Genomic DNA, 19,699 nt, shown 5'->3' on the forward strand with positions numbered 1-19,699 from the left:
TTTAAATCTAGAGTACTTGCATATGTAACGATTGAAAAATAGTGTCATTATATGAAAATCATTAAAATTGGTGAAATTAGAATAAAATGTTACATGATATTAGCTTTGCTCAAAGCTGCGTCATGAGTCTTAATACTCAGTACTAGATTTGTTTTTGCAAGACACGAAATTTAAAGAAATAAATCATTTAGTGTAGGTAAGAATAATTTAAATTGAACCAAAATTAAGATAAAGAACTTCTCATTTATTGAAAATATCTTTTTGCATTATAACCAGTTTTATAACTAAACTGAAAGTAAATACAAAAATTTCCAAAACTTGCAGGGTATATAAGTGAATAGAAATTATATCCTACTGTCCTGTGTTGTATTTTCCTCCTCTTTACTTCTAGGTTGACCTGGCCATCCCTAATTCTAAAACTACAGAATAATTAAAAACAAATTGCATATCACTTGAGAAAATGTAAAACTTGTTATCTTTTCAGTAATACCACTTACTCAATAATACTAACCAGTACTATGAAGAAAATTGGTTACACAACTTGCTGGTCTCTCTAGGAGAGAGTAGTCTATAAGTCTGTGAATAACAAAACCAGGAATAAAAAGTACTTTTAAGGAAAGAAAATTATGTGTACAAAAAGAAATCATATATGTCTTTTGAAGAATGACAATAATGTAAAAATACCAATTAATGTGCATCATCTGTGAATACAACAAAATTTCTTTCAAAACAGCATTTCTACTCAAAATTTACATTCACTTTTTCAGTTATAACATGTAAAAAGAGAAAAGTACCCTTTAATAAGAAACATGACAAGTAATACAGAATTACAGTTAAACAAAGAAAATTAGTCTTCACATATTAAAATATTAGGGAACAACCTTTTAACCATAAGTAATACAGAATGAAATCCTGCAGTGACAAATGTTTCACATGCAATTAAAAGTAAAACCTTTCATAATATTGTTCAAAAATAAACCTTCTACACTTAAAACATCATACACCAACTTCATACAAGAAATAACTTTCAACAACAACAACAAAAGCATTTTTTATGCTAATAAGACATTGCAAATAAAAATTTCTTTTAAACTGAATTAACTACACCCAAGCAAAGTTATTTACAAAGAAACTACATTCTTGTAAACATGTATGTATAAACTACCCCACATTAATGTAGACCAGTACAAATGTTTATGTATAATAATGTATATAACTTCAGAACTGTCTCTGTAACCTAGCATGGACTGGTGATTAGGCCATTAATTTGTAATCTGCGTGTTAAGGGATCAAAATCCATTGCCAAACGTACTCATTCTTTCAATCATAAGAATGTTATTACATGATTATCAATTCCATTGTTTGGTGATAAAGGATAGCCCAAGAGTTGATGGTGGGTGGTATAATCAGTTAATATCCATTTAGTCTATCACTTGAAAGTTAGGGACAGCTAGCACGTATAGCCTTCAAACTAATTTTGCTAGATATTTGACAAAAACAAGTATGTTTTCTGATCATAAGGTTTTCTGGGCTAATATCTCTGACATACTTCCATTAAATTAATGTAGGCTAAACAGCAGAATAGCTGACACATATGAGTTTGCAAATGATATTGCTGTCATTCATCATGATTCATTGTAATGTCATACTGCACTGATCACCATGTAGAGACTAAAATTTATCATACCTTTTCTTCTGACTACCTCTGTAGGGGCAGGAAAAAAATTAATTCTAACCATGTTGTGATTCATTTGTTTTGTGGTAAATCATGCCAATTGAGTAATTCCTGATAACTTGGGAGTCAGTCAAAGGCAAATCCTCTAGTGTGTCATGGTCCTAATCTGGATTGCCAGAATTGTAGTAGTCTTCCCAGTAAAGGTTTAAAACATGACTTGTGGCACATCAGGTTCCTACCCTGAAGATCCTGAAACTGTAGTTACCTTCTACTTTTCATTACTTACTACAGGTCTTAGGGTGTGATTTGCAACACAAATATATTGATCAACAACTAGCTAGTTGACAATAATATTGCCAGAAGGGGCAAGAATTTGATTTCAAAGAGGAAAAGACAGGATTCGAAATGCTAGGTCCAGCAGATCAGAAAACCAGTTAAAACTGGGGAAACTGCACAGTTTAGTATCCACATAAATGACCATAATAGATCAAACACTTCTTGGATGTCATCCTCTTTTTCTTCTTCTTCAAATCATGGAAGATCACAATCACCAACATCTTGCTTACCTTTGCTACTTACTTTGGTCACAAGGTAAATATAAAAGAAAAAGTAGCTGTACCTTACCTTGCATTAAAGATGTTGCCCTTCACCTCTATCATTCCTGCACAGTTCATATTTTCATGCAGTTTAACAGAAATGACCTATCATAACCAAGTAAAACACAAGAAATTCAGCTGATTGATAATTAGCAGAAAAGGAGGTCCCAGAGAGAGCTAGCGAGAAGCAAAGTTAAGATGTGTTTACTTTAACTTCTTTCTACATCTAAATGAAATTGAAAAAGATATTGAAGTTTCGAAGAATTTACACGTTAACTGATGTAGTAAAAAACACCAAACCATCCCAGGAGTCAGCAGCCTGTGGCTCTTTAAGAAAACTTGTTCAGCTCTTGGGCTTTGCTCTTATTGTGAAGAAAAGGCATAATGGGTGTTAAAAGTTTAATTTTAGCCCTTTTTATTTAGAATAAGAGTTGTACTGCCAACATTCTAGCTTGTTCTAAAAACAACTTGCAAGGCTGTGAGGAATTGAATCCCCAATTTTATTTTGTGTTATTTCTTTTCTTTTCTGGTTACATTGTTGGGATATTTTGCACGAATTGAGATATTTTGGTCTTAGAAGAAAAAAAAAGACTTTGAAGGGGTACTAACCCCTTGTATTAGCCTGTTTCACAGAAGACAACTATTATGATAGGTTTTTGAACTGACAAAAAACAATTTTTATTAACCCTTACCATGGGGTTGGCGACGCAGTCGACTTGAAGGATCAGTGCGGCAGGCGACCTTCGTTTATTCCTGTTATTCTTATGTATTGAATTTAACATATATAGTATTAAGTACAATCACTGAATATTTCAGGGACTTTTGTTGAGTTATTGCCAAGATATCATGCTTTTAGTACTGATACTGTAATTAGTTGAAGTATGAAACGTATATATTCAGTGCCATGCCAAACATTAAAAGTTGTTATTCAGTGCCAAAAGGGTTAAGTGACCTACTTTAGCATTTAAAAAATGAATGTTATGATTGCTATAGCATGATAAGAACAATGAACAGCATAGCATGTACCTAGGTTCTCCAACTGTATTGTTCTGCAGTCTAGAAAACCCCAGCAAAAAAAATATAAAAAGCAATCTAATTATAAGACTTCTGTAATTTTTTTCTCTAAAGAGCTCTTTTTGGGATGGGGCTACTTTTTAAAAGTGTGGATAAATATTTTGAAAAAGAAGTATCTGTTGTAATATTTAATATATTTTTCAAAATTGTTATCAAATTGTCTTTTGCTTGATACTAGATTGCTTCTAAATCATCAAGTAGTGTTCAGAGAGTCTTATTTCCTGCAACAACTGTTACTACTACATCCCAAGTACATCATCCTGCTTCTAACAGTACACTTGGTATTAGTCAACTCACTCCTGGAACCAGTGCACTTCTTTCTGGAAGTAACAATATGACGGGCCTTGTTGTCTTGCCTGCACAGTATCTCACTCAGGTGTGAACACACTTCATAAGACAAATAATGGGCAGCTCTATGTTCCTTATATAATACAGTACTTGGATATATGATTGTATTTGTCTGTTTAAACTAATAATTATCTATTTGAGACATAGTTTCTGTGTTCTTTCCAAAATTAGACTTTGTTTGTAATGACAAACTGTTATTTGTGTAATTTGAAAATTTATACCTTCTGTTTGTACAGTATATTATCATAAAGATTAATACTTTGAACAAACACAGTCTCGCATAAGAGAAAAAAGTCATAATTCAAAATTACAATATTTTACAGAAAAGAAACTATTTTCTTAATGATGATTCATGGAAGCATCATTGCGATGTCCAAATCAGGTATAGCATGTATGTGTGTGTTTTCATGATGTTGACTTCCAGTATCTAATTCATATAGTTATTAATTAATAATAAATTTAAAATTTGTCTCAGAAGTTGGTGTAAACATAAAACTTTCTGCAGAATTTTGAAAAGTTATTCAGTTTTTTTTACATAAATGATTTTGGTATTCAGGACCTTGTTTGAATTAATACAGGCATAAATCAAAAATGTATCTTGCATAGTTTACAATGTATTTTTAAACTGTACAATATTTATATAAATATACATGGCATGCAACAATATGCTTGGGGCAGTATCTATTGTTTTACTCAAATTTTAACCTGTTGTTATTGAAGGAGTATTTTGAAATTCTTCAAACTGCAATGTGTTCATTTGATCATCTTTTATTATGTGTTTGTATCTTAATCTAAATTGATGAAAGCTGATATTATTTAAAACTGTATTTTTTAGTTGGTTCCAGCATAGGTTTTCTTGCTTGTAGTGAGCATGTATGTTTGCTACTTTGTTAATTTGATTATTTCTAATAAATCAGATGAGACTGCAAATATGTGCAGTAGGTGTTTTTGTTGTATGATCATGATCAATCTATATTTTCAAGTAGAATCTGCCTTAGATTCTATAGATTTATTATTATTTAAGTTAGCTTAAGATAGTTTTAGCTGTGTAATGTTTTCAAGACTTTTTATTACTATAATTGAAATTTGCACTTTTCTTAATAATAATGCTGTTTTAACTCTTCTTTGATATTTAAATATTTAGTTTATAGTGTTAAGATATTTACACTCACTACATATCTACCTTTGTGTAAAGTGACAACAATTTATACTTTAAATACAATATTTTACCAGTCAGGGTTAATAGGCACTGTAAAGCTAATGGAAATAGAAAATAAGTTAACAAAACACAAAGTAAAATGTTATCACTTTGGTAAACATGTTGATTTTACCTTTTAGTATCCACAATACATATTCCACACAAATTTTGAATTTTACTTGGATATCATGATAGTAAATAAAACAGCAAAAAATAACTTTAATAAAAATGCTAACATTTTGTATTTCTTTCAGCTATTCTTTTTGGTTTTTTTTACCAAGAATTAGACATTTTACTTCCCCCTCTACTTTTACTAGTCCATTGTTAGTTAATTTATAGCCTCATACAAATCTCATTTTTATGAAGCCTTTACATGATGTATCATGTGCCTCTACTAGTAGATTCTTAAGGCCATTCACCACGTGATAGATTGTACTGAATTGTAATTTTATAGATGTATTTTGTATTATCAACAGATATAGCTAACTTTGATTTATTTTGTGTGTAGGTGTTGCAACAGTACTTTCTGTATCAGGCTTTTCCTTCCATTTGAGATTCCTTTTATACTTTGGAAATGTATTTTTATGTTTCATTTACAGTTTCATTAGATTCTATGAGGTGTTTCAGGTCATTTGAGACTTTGGTCTACTCAATCAGTTTATTTTTTCCCAGGACAAAATCTTTGTCAGTTACTTTGTCTTATTTCCCTATGAGCAAGAAAACTTGTGTTTTGCATGTGAAAAGATTTCTTTAGTTGTGGAATTTTTTGTATTTGAGTGTAAAAAGTGTAAAATGTAAAGCCAGTGTGTGTATTTAATGCTAAGTGACGTGTCTAGACTACTCGCATATGAGGTTAAGTACATAAAGTATTGAACAAATCTAATGGATGTGTGAGGTGCCTCAGTGACTGCAGGGTTAAATTTATTCCACAACATGCAGTACTCGGTAAACAGTACAAAAGTTTGAGCCAAATGGTCTAATCCAAAATGACAAACTGATCAACTTACCTCACCAAACACTTTTAATTTAAAAAAAAAATCAGAGTTGAGTGGTGTAATAAAAAAAGAGAGACAAACCAATCAACTTAGCTCAAAATGTCTTTTATATTAAAAGTATTTAATGAAGAGAATGGTGGAATAAAAAAGACACTAATCAGCTTACCTCACCAAACACTTTCAGTACAAAAAAACTGAGTAGTTTAATAAAAAAATGACAAACTGATCAACTTACCTTACCGAACACCTTTAGTACAAAACACATTTTGAGCTGAGTGACGTAATATAAAGTGATAAACTGATCAACTTATTCAGTAAAAAACACCAGATATAGTGATACTTTCAAAATCTGTATAATGAAGGCAAGTATTTAAATTGAAGAGGGTAATGATAAAGGTACTCTTAAGTGTTTATAAACAAATGAAGAAATTCATACACAAAACCTTAACACAGAAATACTGCTGCCTGAGATGGGGATTTGAGGGAAGATGGATCCATTTTCCAAATACCTTTCCTTTTACAATGCTTAGTACTATCTACAAGTACTACTCCCTTATGCATATGTTGATGTTGTAGATACTTCTGTACCCCTAATTTCACTTTTGTATAGTTTAAAAAAGTTTAAAGAGCTTCCCATACATATGTTACCCTCATAAATATGTAGGTTTTTTTAGGTTTTTGTATTGCTTACATGACAAAATTTTGTTGTTGTTGTTGAAAGAGATTAATTAAACATTTCAACATTTTATTTCCTAGTATGCTCTAGGTTTTATGTTTTTTCCTGAGTCAGTGAAATAACATCAAAAAAACCTACCTGTTGTGTATGTGTGGTATGTTATGATCAGAATTCTTATTGTAAATGTAACCTAGTTTTGAAATACAGTCTTAATGCTTGGTCTGCAGTAGCAGATCAGATGTTATAAATTAGATGGTTTGTCCATACCTTGGTTCATAAACCAGAGACTTTGCTTCCAGTTTTGTAATTTCTCCATGTTTCAAGTCCCTATTTTCAAGGTGTTGTTTGAAAGATGACACTTCTGCTTGATTTCTCTAAAAGTGACAGGCTTTCTTTATTCTTCTAGTGCCATTTCAAAGTGAAGATTCTAATTAACCAGCATAATAGAACTGAGCTACATATTTGAAATTAAAATTGAAAAAAAAAAAAGTGGAGAGGTTAAACTCCCTATCATTCTATCCCACATTAGGATGGAATGTGACGGTAAAACATTTGAGAAGTACAGTGGAAGTTACATAAAAGTAATGCAACACTATAAGTTGATATTTGACCTAAATATTAAATCATAGAGGGTCTGAGGCATAAATGATAAATGTTATAGGTTCTTACTAGAATAAAATATGCATAAAGTTACAATATTACAAGTGGTAGATGGAGGTGTAAAAATAAGAAAAAAAGGAAAAGGAATTACTAAACATTATAATCTAGATAAGTATCTATAAATTAAATGCTAGTTTTAAATATTTTGTTGTAGTCTGTCAACTTCATTATTGTCAGAGTGTGTAAGTAAAACATTGGTGTGTGAGAGAGATATTGTGAATATTATAAGAGTAACTTAACATATTCATTAAAGTAAAACACAATAATAAACAAAATATTATTTAATAATGCCTTCAATTTGTATTTGTTTTATACATTTGTTTTTAATCACTGTTGTACTGTTTCTTCTAAATCAGATTGTGTAAACATAAAATATTCATGGTTATGAATTATATTGAATAGATACATGGATATTCTAAACCTTTTTGTTCTTTACTAACAACTGGCCTGGCATGGCAAAGCGTGTTAAGGCGTGCGACTCGTAATCTGAGGGTCACAGGTTCACATCCCCTTTGTGCCAAACATGCTCGCCCTTTCAGCCGTGGGGGCATTATAAGTAACGGTCAATCCCACTATTCGTTGGTAAAAGAATAGCTCAAGAGTTGGCGGTGGGTGGTGATGACTAGCTGCCTTCCCTTTGGTCTTACACTGCTAAATTAGGGACAGCTAGCACAGATAGCCCTCGAGTAGCTTTGTGCGAAATTCAAAAAACAAACAAACAATCTTTACTGATATGGCTGTAACATTTGTAAAAAATATCTAAGAAAGTTAACAGCAATCAATATTTTTATTACCTTAAATTTCTTACAGTATGACATTTCTCGTTCTACTGATTTTTTACTAAGATTAGAGTGTCAGTGTAGCATATTCTGAGACACAGTAGATTCTTGTTGTCCATATCCTGCCTTTATAAGCTTTTTGGTAAACATAAGTTTAAAATATCAATGTCAAAACTGTTTTGACAAGTAACTGAATTGCTTCTGTAGTGACTGATAATTTCAAATAATATGCTTTTTTTTTGTAATTTGCTTTCATGTGTATTAAAATCACGACCTTAAAGTTATTAAGATTTTAGCTTTATGTTTTGACTGAATTAGTACTTTGTTATATTTTTCAGGTACAACAGGGTCAACAAGTGTCATCAGGTGCTCTTTTATCTACCAACTTTTTGTTGTCATCTGGCCAAGGACAAAATATTCTACCAGTACCTGTATCAGCTAATGCTGAGACTTCTAACAGCCACCAACAAGCTTATATTCCTATAGCTGCTGCTACTGCACCTCCCCAAGGCCTAGAGTCTGTAACACATCAGTCAAATGCTATTCCTGCTTCTTCAAGACATCAAGTTAATGGGTAGGTTTAGAATTATGAAACTCTATTAGGTTATTTGTATTGTTTCTAGGGAACATGAGTTAATCCATTTTGTTTTTAGATAGATAACTATTTCCAATTATATGAACACTAGTTTTGGTATAATAGGCCTCAGTTTTTTATATACATTAGATTTTCATGATGTTTTTTATTATTTGTGATAAATGAACATCCAAATAATTTTATGCATTTTAAAAAGGACAATAAGTGTTTATTATACAGTGTGATGTTTTAGTTTTTAAAAAAGTAAAATATATCAAATAATAGATAACTGTAAGATACTTTAATAGTTTAAAAGTAATTACATCTATCAATAAAAAAAAAGAGGACTCAACTTTTTTCCCTCAGTTCTGCAGAGGCTCATTTTTACACTTCTTAACCTAATATCTCATGATTTTTGGTCACAGGTGCTAGTTTTTTATTACTTTAATATTCTGTCCCCTTTCTTGAAACTTTGACTATTTTTTCCAGTAAACATTACCTAAAATTATTCCAGGCTTAAAGCTAACTTTTTTCATAAGTAACTTTACAATTTCCTTGCAAAATAGCAGCCACACTGGAAAAAATAAGGTAAAACACAGTGTGACTAACAAACTGTGTGCTATTTGTGGGTATAACTAATTAGCTGAAATGCGTTGACTTTTTGATTTCATATTTTTTAACATATTGTTAAATTGTAGTTCTGGGTTTTTGTTAGTAATTAGATTTCCTAATATATACATAAAAGATATAAAAAAATGAAACCATGAGCATGTCTGTTATTTGCTGTTTTAAATTTTGGGATCTTATTGAAAAGAGAATGTGAATTGTGTGCAGTTGTATGGGTCATTTATGGAGTATGGGTTTTTCTTATAAATGTTGTTTTCATAATAAACTCTTTTTTTTCTTTTTTCTTCTTCAAAGTAATGTGACCAGTATGTACAACAGGTCATATTTAGTTCTGGAATATCAACTGTAAAAATAGGCCAGTGTCTTTTGATGTTCACTGTTTTGAACATACCTGTACAGACCTTTGAATGCTAGAGTGCTAATATCATGATAATTTATTTTAACATTATGTATATATTTGTAACTTTGAATTTGAATGTGAGTTATCACATACTAGGTGGATGCTCTATCAATGTTGCTGAAGGAGTTGGAAAGCTTTTTCTCTTATTGATAGATGTATTATCTTTTCACTGTTACTGATGATTATTAACACTGATGTATTTTGATAACATTTGGTCAAACAAACAATTTTTAAAATTGAACAGAACTAACTACCTCTGTCATGCTCCTTTGAAGATGAAAAGTTCCTTTCTTATACACAAATTACATATGATGCTGCAGGATCAGTCTAATTTGCTTTTGAATACTTAGTATGTTCTGCAACTCTGTGTGTGAGTGGATATTATATTAGGTATCTTGTCTGATTGGAGCTCACCCATTATAGTGATCAATGAAAACATAAAACAACTTAGCAATTATTTATGCTTATTTGACATTTAGATTGTAATCTTTTTCTAAATTTATACATTTCTACTGAAAATGATTGAAAGTTAATGCATAATATATAATTTTATGCTTTGTTTTGAATAGTTAAAAATTCTAAAATGGTGTCTTTAAAGTTTACACCCCCAGCTGGTACAGCAGTAAGTCTATGGATTTACAACACTAAAATCAGGGGCTCAATTCCCCTCGGTGGACTCAGCAGATAGCCTGATGTGGTTTTGCTATAAGAAAACATACACACATTTAAAGTTGAAATAATTTCAACAAATATTTTACATAAAATAACTAAAACCCTTTTTTTTTTCTTAAAAATATTTTATTGTCATGTTTACTTTTCTGCCCAATCTGTTTTAATATTATTTCTTGGGAATGCCATTAGGAGTTTTTCAATTAAGCTATAACAATTATTTATGAGACTGACTGATATTATATTCTTTTGAATGAAATTTCAGTCATCTAAAAAAAGAAACAGAATAATACAGTATTGCTCACTAACATTGTATAATAGCAGTAGTTTTAAAAAGGCCACTTATTGAAGTTTTCTTACAATGGTTATGATCATCTATAATGAATAAATAATAATATTTAATGGTGTTGTATAAACAAATGTGAAGTGTAAAGAATATTTGTTTTGTGACATTGTAGGGTGGCTCTAGATTGTAAAGAAAGACGACCATGTAACTGCAACAAATCCCAGTGTTTAAAACTGTAAGTTTAAACCAGATTTAATTTATTCCTTTATAATTATATGATCATATAATTGCTATCTGCTGTATGTTTTAGGTATATTTAACTTTGATTTTATAATTCTCTTTCAATATTTTTGTTGCTGTAGACATTTTTCCAGTAATAAATCAACCATTAATTTGTGTGATATTTTTGTGTGTGTGTGTGTGTGAAGTCTGCCAAATGCCCTCTTTTAGATCTATAAGTCTTAAATAAGTTCATTCATTTATGCCATTTTATATTTAGATTGAATCATCAGTAGCTGTAATGGTAAGTTGAAATTAGTGTTTCAAGTGTACTTGTGCAACTTGTTTTGCCAATCATTCTGAATAAATCATTTGGATAGAAAGTCTTTGGTTATATTTCTGAAGTTGCTGTTCCAAACTGTTATACTGAATTAATAAAACATGTAAGGTTTTATACATAATAAATTGTTTATATACGTTTTCATAAACCACTATAACCTATAACTGAATATACTTGTTACAAACAATACAATTACTGATGTTTTGGGCACAATTGCTGAGACCTGTGTTTACATTGCCTTGTCTTAATTACAGTATGAATGGAAATGAATTTCATAACCCTTGTAAAATTTCTAATGTTTTAAATTCTGCTTACTCATAATTTCTTTCAGAATTATGAACATTTAATTCATAAGTGTTTAACCTTATAATAATAAGTTTTCTCATCAATTGCTAATCAGTATAGTTGCTTTAGTGAATACGAGTCAAGGGATTAGAAAAAGTGAATTCTAATTGAATCAAGATCATTCTAACGTAAGGTTGGTTACCATTGTAATATCAGTCACTGAAATGGTTCTGTGTTATATTCATGATTATATATGTTATTAAGGTGTATAAAATTTATATTTTCTTTCTTAATTTGAATTTTAAAGTATCTAAAAATAAATGACACAGTATATTTTCCTGCTTCCCTGTTATCTAAGTTAAGAGCAAATATTAAAGTAATTTTAATGTTCTTCATGTTTAAGTCATGACTCTCCATCTTCTACTGCACTTTTTTCTTTCTTTTCTTTCAAGCAGTACCAGTTCTCTTCCACAATAGTATGAACTTGTTTGCCCCTAGTTGCCCATGATTTATTTCAGAAAATCTGAGAAAGTGAACTGGAATGAATTGAAATCTCGCACATACATTTTGGGCTTAAAAGGGTAACCAGTGTCGAGATGTTATAGTTGGCAAAAGCGAGTTTCTGAACACACTAAAAAGTCATGGATAGAGTTGTTATCTAGTGCCCATCAAGTAGTTTATTTTATTTAGAAGTATTGACAAAATAACCTAATAAGTAGTTTATATTTTGTAGGTTTAACTAAATAGTTTATCTCTGGACACACTAAAAAGTCATGGATAGAGTTGTTATCCAGTGCCCATCAAGTAGTTTATTTTATTTAGAAGTATTGACAAAATAACCTAATAAGTAGTTTATATTTTGTAGGTTTAACTAAATAGTTTATCTCTGACACACTAAAAAGTCATGGATAGAGTTGTTATCCAGTGCCCATCAAGTAGTTTATTTTATTTAGAAGTATTGACAAAATAACCTAATAAGTAGTTTATATTTTGTAGGTTTAACTAAATAGTTTATCTCTGGACACACTAAAAAGTCATGGATAGAGTTGTTACCTAGTGCCCATCAAGTAGTTTATTTTATTTAGAAGTATTGACAAAATAACCTAATAAGTAGTTTATATTTTGTAGGTTTAACTAAATAGTTTATCTCTGGGTAACTAAATCAAGTAGTTTATCTCTTTTGGGTGAATAAGTATTTTATTATTGATGGGGCTGACTAAATAGTTCATTGCATGTGCACCTGTCCATGTAGTTTAAACCTTGTGGGCTTGATGGTGTAGTTTACCACTTTGTGGCTTGACATGTTGTTTGAGTTTAAACTTCTTATTTATCATTCAGGACCCAGAACTGAAGCTCTGTATATTCACTGTAACTGCAACACATTGATTGAAATTATTTTATTTTTAGTTTTTGTTTTAATATTAAAATATTTGTTTTGGAAATTTTAAAGTTTAAAAGTATTTTACTGAAAGCACTTAAATGATAAAAGTTTGATGCTACCAACTCCAGAAATATAGTGTGTTAAATTTGATACATATTATAAAACCATTTAATTTAAAATGGTTGTTAAGTGTTCACCTAATTAATATTCATTAATAAATACCTACCAGTTTTTTCTTGAGTCTAATAAAAGTTCTTAATACTTTGATTTGTAAGGTTTCAGTTGCATAATGCTAAGAAAATTAGTCAGTGAACTAAGATAAGTAGAACTACTGTAGTGCTTCTTTAAATAAAAATTTATTATGAGTCTTAATTAAGAAATAGATAAAAAACAAAATCTTGAATTTGTTAGTTCTTAAACATATGAAAATATGTTCAGTTTATTGATTTTATATTTATAGCTACTGTGACTGTTTTGCAAATGGAAAGTTCTGTAATAGTTGTAATTGTGCAAACTGTTACAATAACCTTGATCATGAGGAAGAAAGACAAAAAGCTATCAGGTCATGTTTGGAAAGAAATCCAATGGCTTTTCATCCAAAAATAGGTATTGTTTGATTTTATGCAGACTCATAAACTACTTTTTCTTTTTTAAAGTTCAAACTTATTTTGAAAATGTTGAACTAATATGTTTGAAGGTTTTTATAGTTTTTTATCATCAATTAATTTAGTACTAGAGGTGTCAACATATACACCACAAATATCTTTCATGAAATATTATTGGAAGGTAAAACAAAAAATACTGTAAACAGTAAGAGTATTCAGTTGATGAATTAATACATTGTAATCACTGTGGGTTTTAATTTTCCAGTATATTATTTTATAAGCTGCTTCTTAATTCTTGTCTATATAACTGACTTGCTTTTGATTAAATGTTATTAATAACTCCTTTTTTTACATGCTTAAAACAAATCTAGAATTGAATCCAATTGTCACAGGTATCATTTACTTCCCATGATACAAGGTTTTTGTGTCTCACATTTAAAATTTTTTAAACTACTTTTTGTTTATGTTTTGCTGATTAGAATAATATAAAATCTTAGCTAAAACCCATATTTGAATACTATTTAAGTTCTTAATTCAACAAGGCAGTATTTTAAAAAATCCTGAATTTCCCCTAGAGAGATGCATTTGACACATTTTCTCTTAACATGTCATCTTCTCTATTTTATCCACAATCCCTCGAAAATATAAGAAATTAAAGATAGATTACTCTCTATAAATTTGTTATTGCTCAGACAAACCATAATTTTATAGTATTCTATATTGTTTGGTTACAGAGCTATTGAATAGAAAATCGGACCCCTCCTATCACATCCTCTTTTTTGTAATCTGTTATTACCACTCTCTTATATTTAATTATATATTACCTATAATCAATAGAAAGTCAAAGTTTTCATCCATCAAATGATGTTTAATGTTATTTTATGAATAGCGAAATGTCAGTTTCTCTTAGAGTACCAACATCATTCCTGTGAGAAAGTTAATGACTAGCTTGGATGAATTTGTAATGACACTCTTCGCATAATTAGAAAACAAAATTTTTAAAAGGTAAGGGAATTTGTCTACTTTTTGTGTGTTAATCTATATTGTTTGGTGCTTTTTTTAATTAAATAAAAATTATTAAGTGTATTACTATCATTAGTATTAAAACAAAAGTTTAACTATTTTCAACAGTTGAGAGAAATAAAAAAGAAGATTAGTTAAGTATTTTATTTCTTGTAAAATAAATAATAATAATATAATAATGAAATTTGTTTCACAAGGCACACATGAGAGGAGCTTGGAGTAGCTCGTGGCTAATGTAATTTATTACCGTAACGTGAGTTGCTTGTGCCAAGAGTGACTTATCACTTACAATGGTTTGGATAGTAGTTAGATATAGTTAAAATGGCAGTGAAACACCAAAATTTAATTATGAATATACGGATATGTTTGAAACCTGGAGATACTTAGGAAAAGTGAATGTAGTTTCATAATACAATTTGAAGTCATTCTAATTTTTTTTATGGTGGTGGCTGTAAGGTTGGTCAAACTAACTGATTCCATTTTAAGATAGAGTAGAGAAAATAACAAACTATAAAGTTTTACTGAAAAACAACCTGTTTGGAATGCATGTAGGAGGTATATAGGGATTACGTAAAAGAAATTTGAGATTCTTGAGATGAAGAAAAGTATTTTTAATTTTAACATGAAGATTACCTTGTACAAAGACTATTCAAAGCAAATACTCAGTATATTTATGGAAAAATATTTATTTTACTTTATTAAAATACTTACTAAGAAATTGATTATTTTTTTTTGTATGGGAAAGACATAATATTAACTGAAAGACTGTCAAATTTTGTGAATATATATACATACACTGTATTGAAAGTTAGAAGTATTAAATCTAAAAAGACTTTAAATGAGTACAAAGAGGTCACATGGTTGGACAAATTGATCAAACTCTTATTGAGAGGGTTAAATAAATAAACTTAAAACAACTATATAGAAAAATTACACCAAGAGAACAGATTTAAAAGTTTCTACAAGTTTATTTATCATTATTGGGTATATTATAAATTCCTTATTCACATCCCACAAAAACATTTCAAACTTTTATCTGTAGATGCACAATAGAAATAATGGTCAAATCATTATTTGGTCAGACAAAAGTTGGCAGTGGATACAATTGACTATTTGCCTTTTATCAAGTCTCATTGCTTCAAAACTAGGAACAGCTAGTGAAAATAGCCCTTGTATAGCTTTTATTAAATACTTTAACCACACTATAATACATTAACAGTTTAAGATGAATTAACATAAGCATTTCATGTGAATTTTTTATCAATCGAATCAGTGTGCAACCTTTAACAAGTTACTTTAAGTATATAATTATTTCCTATGTGCACAAGAGTATTAATACTTTTCAGGGTATAGGCAAAATAACTAAAAATCTCTATTGGGAACAAGATGGTATTCTACATCATTCAATAAATTAACATTTTGTCTTTCACTTGGTTATAAATTATTTAAGAGCAAATTTCAGATAGAATTGTTGACAATTTGTGAAATAGAAGATGTGATAGGAGGGCATGGAAAGTGGATCTGACTCTGTGGCTCATATATCTGTAAACCAAAAAAAATAGACTGAAAACTATAGAAATTGGGAATATTCCTTAATAATATCAGTACTGTAATGAGTAATGTACATTGAACTCAAGACATCATAGCTGGGCAATGAAAAAATAAAAAATAGGCAAGTCAGAGCAGACAAATGCCATTTTACACAGACAAGGGAAGGTTGAAAATTTATTTAAATATTTATTATTCAAAAAAAAAGAAAAATTAAAACTTGTAATAAAAATTGAGTTTATTGACTATGTTTTGATGCCAAGTGTATTTCTATATATTCATAATAAAGTAGTCTAATTAAACTGTGAATGTAACTGAAAAAGTTACGTATTATCAAGAAGGTTAACATAAAGGATTAGTCAAGGAATAAGCCAAGCTCATTTTGCTCAAACTACCTGTTCTGTGTCATTCATCTAATGTTTCACTCATGTCTTCTCATGGAAAATAGTTCTATAAATTTATACATGCTGTGTGAAAGTAGACAATGATAATTTCCATTGGCAGGTTAGACAACACTTGAGGATATAATCTTGTTTGTTTGTTTTTTTTCTGATGTAAATGGCAAATAGTAGCATGGATAACACACAAGTTCTGGAAAGAATAGTATTGTTATTTCATGTATATAATACAGTGGAACATCTCTAAAGCAGCCACCTTTGGGACTGAGACAAACTGACCTGATTAGTGGGGTTCCACTGTACACAATTAGGGATTATGTAAACAAAAAAAGGGGCTGTGATTGAATGACTGCTTTCAAGGGGTGACAGCTTAGAGGAGTGCCACTGTACTTTCTTTGACTGGTGCAGATTTTAAAGTCAGTTCTAGAGAGATACAGATACTGATAAAAACACAGAAATCTGTCTTCAGTAAAGGTATCATCCATTTTAAATTTATTATTGATGACTGTTTTTTTAAAATTGTAAAAATATTCTTTCATTGATTTACTTATTGTGTTATCCATTCTGTTTCATTTTTCAGACTTAGTTAACTCTTTCCATATGAGCATTTATTTCTGCATGTCATGAAGCTTTACTGAGTAACATTCAAAATAAAATTAAATCACTTCATTGTTATGGTATATAGATAAACTTTGCATCAAAACATACCTAATACTCTAGCTTTTAATATTATATAGGTTTTAAGTTCTCAGTTTTATGAGGCAATATAGTATGATAGTTGTCACATTTGCTCTCTAGGTATTTCCTTTTCTCTAATTTATTTAGCAACCATCTGAGAAGGATGAAATTTAAAGTAAATTATTCATTATAACAACATTACTTAAGAATATCATAATTTTTATAGTCTTCAACCTTATTTGATTACAGGGCCCTTAAGTGGAAAATCAGATCCCCTTGCCATGCCCACCTATCACATCTTCTTTTTCACAAATTACTGATTCTTAACACTATAACACTATAACACTGATTCTTAACACTTAACACTATCACATCTTCTTTTTCACAAATTACTGATTCTTAACACTATAACACTATAACACTGATTCTTAACACTTAACACTATCACATCTTCTTTTTCACAAATTACTGATTCTTAACACTATATTATTTTTAATCAATAGAAAGCCAAAGTTTTAATCTACCAAATGCCATATTATATTGTTTTCTGTACAAAGAATTGTCTATTTTGCTTCTAATTCAATTCTTAATCTTGTGGGAAACACATCAATGAGTTTAGCTGATTTTTAAACAGCTTTTATTTTAGTTAAAAAGACAGAAAAATTATGATAGTTGTGGGACTTTGTCTGCTTCTTACCTGTTATTATTCTGAGTTCTTAGGTGCATTATTTAATTAAATAAAATACTATTTAATGCAGTAGTAACCTTTATGTGCAAAAGTTGACAGCAAAATAAAGACCCAGGTAAGTACTATATTTCTTGTTTTTCATTTGTATCTTTTATTTATTACCATATAAGTACTTAAAATGTAAAAATGAGAAATGTTTTGGGTAATATTAGGTAAAATAAATGAGAATAATCACAGTTTTCATGGGGAATGCTCATGTATAACATTATTTGATAGGGTACATGAGCTACATGTTCACAAAGTGATTTACAACTTGTGTGGTGGGATCATTAGTTAGATATGGTTCAAAGGGCAATAAATATAAATATATACTGTTACGAGTTTAAAGCTAATTAGGATAAACAAATATACTTTCATGTTTCCATTTGAAGTCTTCTTGAAAGGAAAATGGACAATTCAGATTTTTTTTCATATTTTTTATTGTAGTTATGAGGTTGGTCAAATTGACCAACTTTGTAAAGAGTCATGGGAAAGAAAAAGTATAAAGTTTTACTGAAAAAAAGAACATTTAACATTTAGGATGTTTTAAAGATTGTGCAAATGAAATTAGACAGTTTTCAGATAAAGAAAAGTATTTTTGGTCTTAATGTAAAAATTACTTTGCACTCAGAACAGCCAACACTTTTACTTCATATGTTCATAGAGAAATATTTAGTGAAAATACTTAGTGAAAATACTTTATTAAAGATTTTGATTTTTTTTATATACAAAATACTTAATTCTCACTGAAAGCTTACAGAGTTTTGTGCAAATATACAAAGCATATTAAAAGTTATACTGTGGGAGCTATAAAGGTTAATTTGGAGTCATAAACTCATTAGATTTAATCAAACCTGTACTGGGAGTGTTAAAGTCGTACAGTATTTTTAGGCAAAAGGACATAAAATCTTGATAAAGTAAGGCATATTATTGCTATGTTATTTGTGTCACTTTTGAAATGTTTATATAATTCTTATTATTTGCATGGAATTAACTTTTGTTGTATTTGCATTATGTACATTTACATGAATGATAGTTCCAGTGAAATAAAAGTAGTGGATGGCCACCTCATCAGTGTTGTCTCAGTGCGTGTGTGATATCCCAGCTACTAGAAAAGTCAGCCTTTAGATAGTATCTCTCTGTTTTGCCATTGTATATCAACTGTTATCATAACATCTCTTTCGCTTTGGTCACTGGAAGTAGGGCAGTTAACTTCTGCTTGTTATAGCTTAAAAATTGTAACTTGTAATTCAAAAACAGCAAACAGTTAGGATATTTAAACTTTAGTCACTTACACACTTGCAGCACCTGCAATAACATACCCAGATAAGTTTATTGCCTTCAATAGATGGATTATCAAAAACATCAGTTTAGTTGCAAATCATGATTGTTAAGGTTGATTGTATTAAAAATGTTGCTTAGAAAAACAGAATGATGTATAAAAATGTTTTTAACTTATGCATTTTCAATTTAATTTTTCTGCAAAAGCTAAAACCCACCAAACAAGTTTCAGTGTAAAATAATGAAAAATATTTCTTGTGCATATTATGTAAATTACAATATTACTAAAAATAATGTAGAAAAACCATTGTTTTGTCTTCATTGCTATGAAAAAAGATGCTTAAGCTTTATTTCATCGTAGATTATTTACTTAAAATTATTCAATATCATAGCAAAAGAAAATATATCATGAGGTATAAATAATACAACAATGTAAACTGGTATGTTAAGGTATCTATGATATACAAGCTAAATGAAAAGTACAAAGTAGCCAAAGCATTTTGGGACATTGTAAAGCTTCTTTTAGATATGCCTAGTTTTCCTTTTTGCTAATTTTTCCTAAACATACCAGCTTTTTTATTTCAGTCTTGTATAGAATCCATCTATCAGCAATATTTTTAAGAGATAAGTACTTTAATATTAAAAAATTCAACCGTG

General features: G+C 29.5%; 1 protein-coding gene across 13 annotated transcripts in view; it reads left to right on the forward strand.

Moving 5' to 3' along the window:
- The window catches only part of LOC143255888 (uncharacterized), a 75,040-nt gene that overhangs the window by 36,757 nt on the left and 18,584 nt on the right, over nucleotides 1–19,699 (forward strand). For 11 of the 13 annotated variants that reach the window (XM_076512251.1, XM_076512255.1, XM_076512252.1 and 8 more), the window contains 4 exons: nucleotides 3,524–3,721; nucleotides 8,340–8,575; nucleotides 10,730–10,792; nucleotides 13,243–13,388. In XM_076512251.1, coding sequence (XP_076368366.1) covers nucleotides 3,524–3,721; nucleotides 8,340–8,575; nucleotides 10,730–10,792; nucleotides 13,243–13,388 — 643 coding nt within the window. The remainder of the gene's footprint in view (nucleotides 1–3,523; nucleotides 3,722–8,339; nucleotides 8,576–10,729; nucleotides 10,793–13,242; nucleotides 13,389–19,699) is intronic. The other 2 variants (XM_076512263.1, XM_076512264.1) reach the window with 1 other exon arrangement.

The sequence above is a fragment of the Tachypleus tridentatus genome, chromosome 7 (assembly GCF_004210375.1).
Source record: "Tachypleus tridentatus isolate NWPU-2018 chromosome 7, ASM421037v1, whole genome shotgun sequence".
NCBI classification, from domain to species: domain Eukaryota; kingdom Metazoa; phylum Arthropoda; class Merostomata; order Xiphosura; family Limulidae; genus Tachypleus; species Tachypleus tridentatus.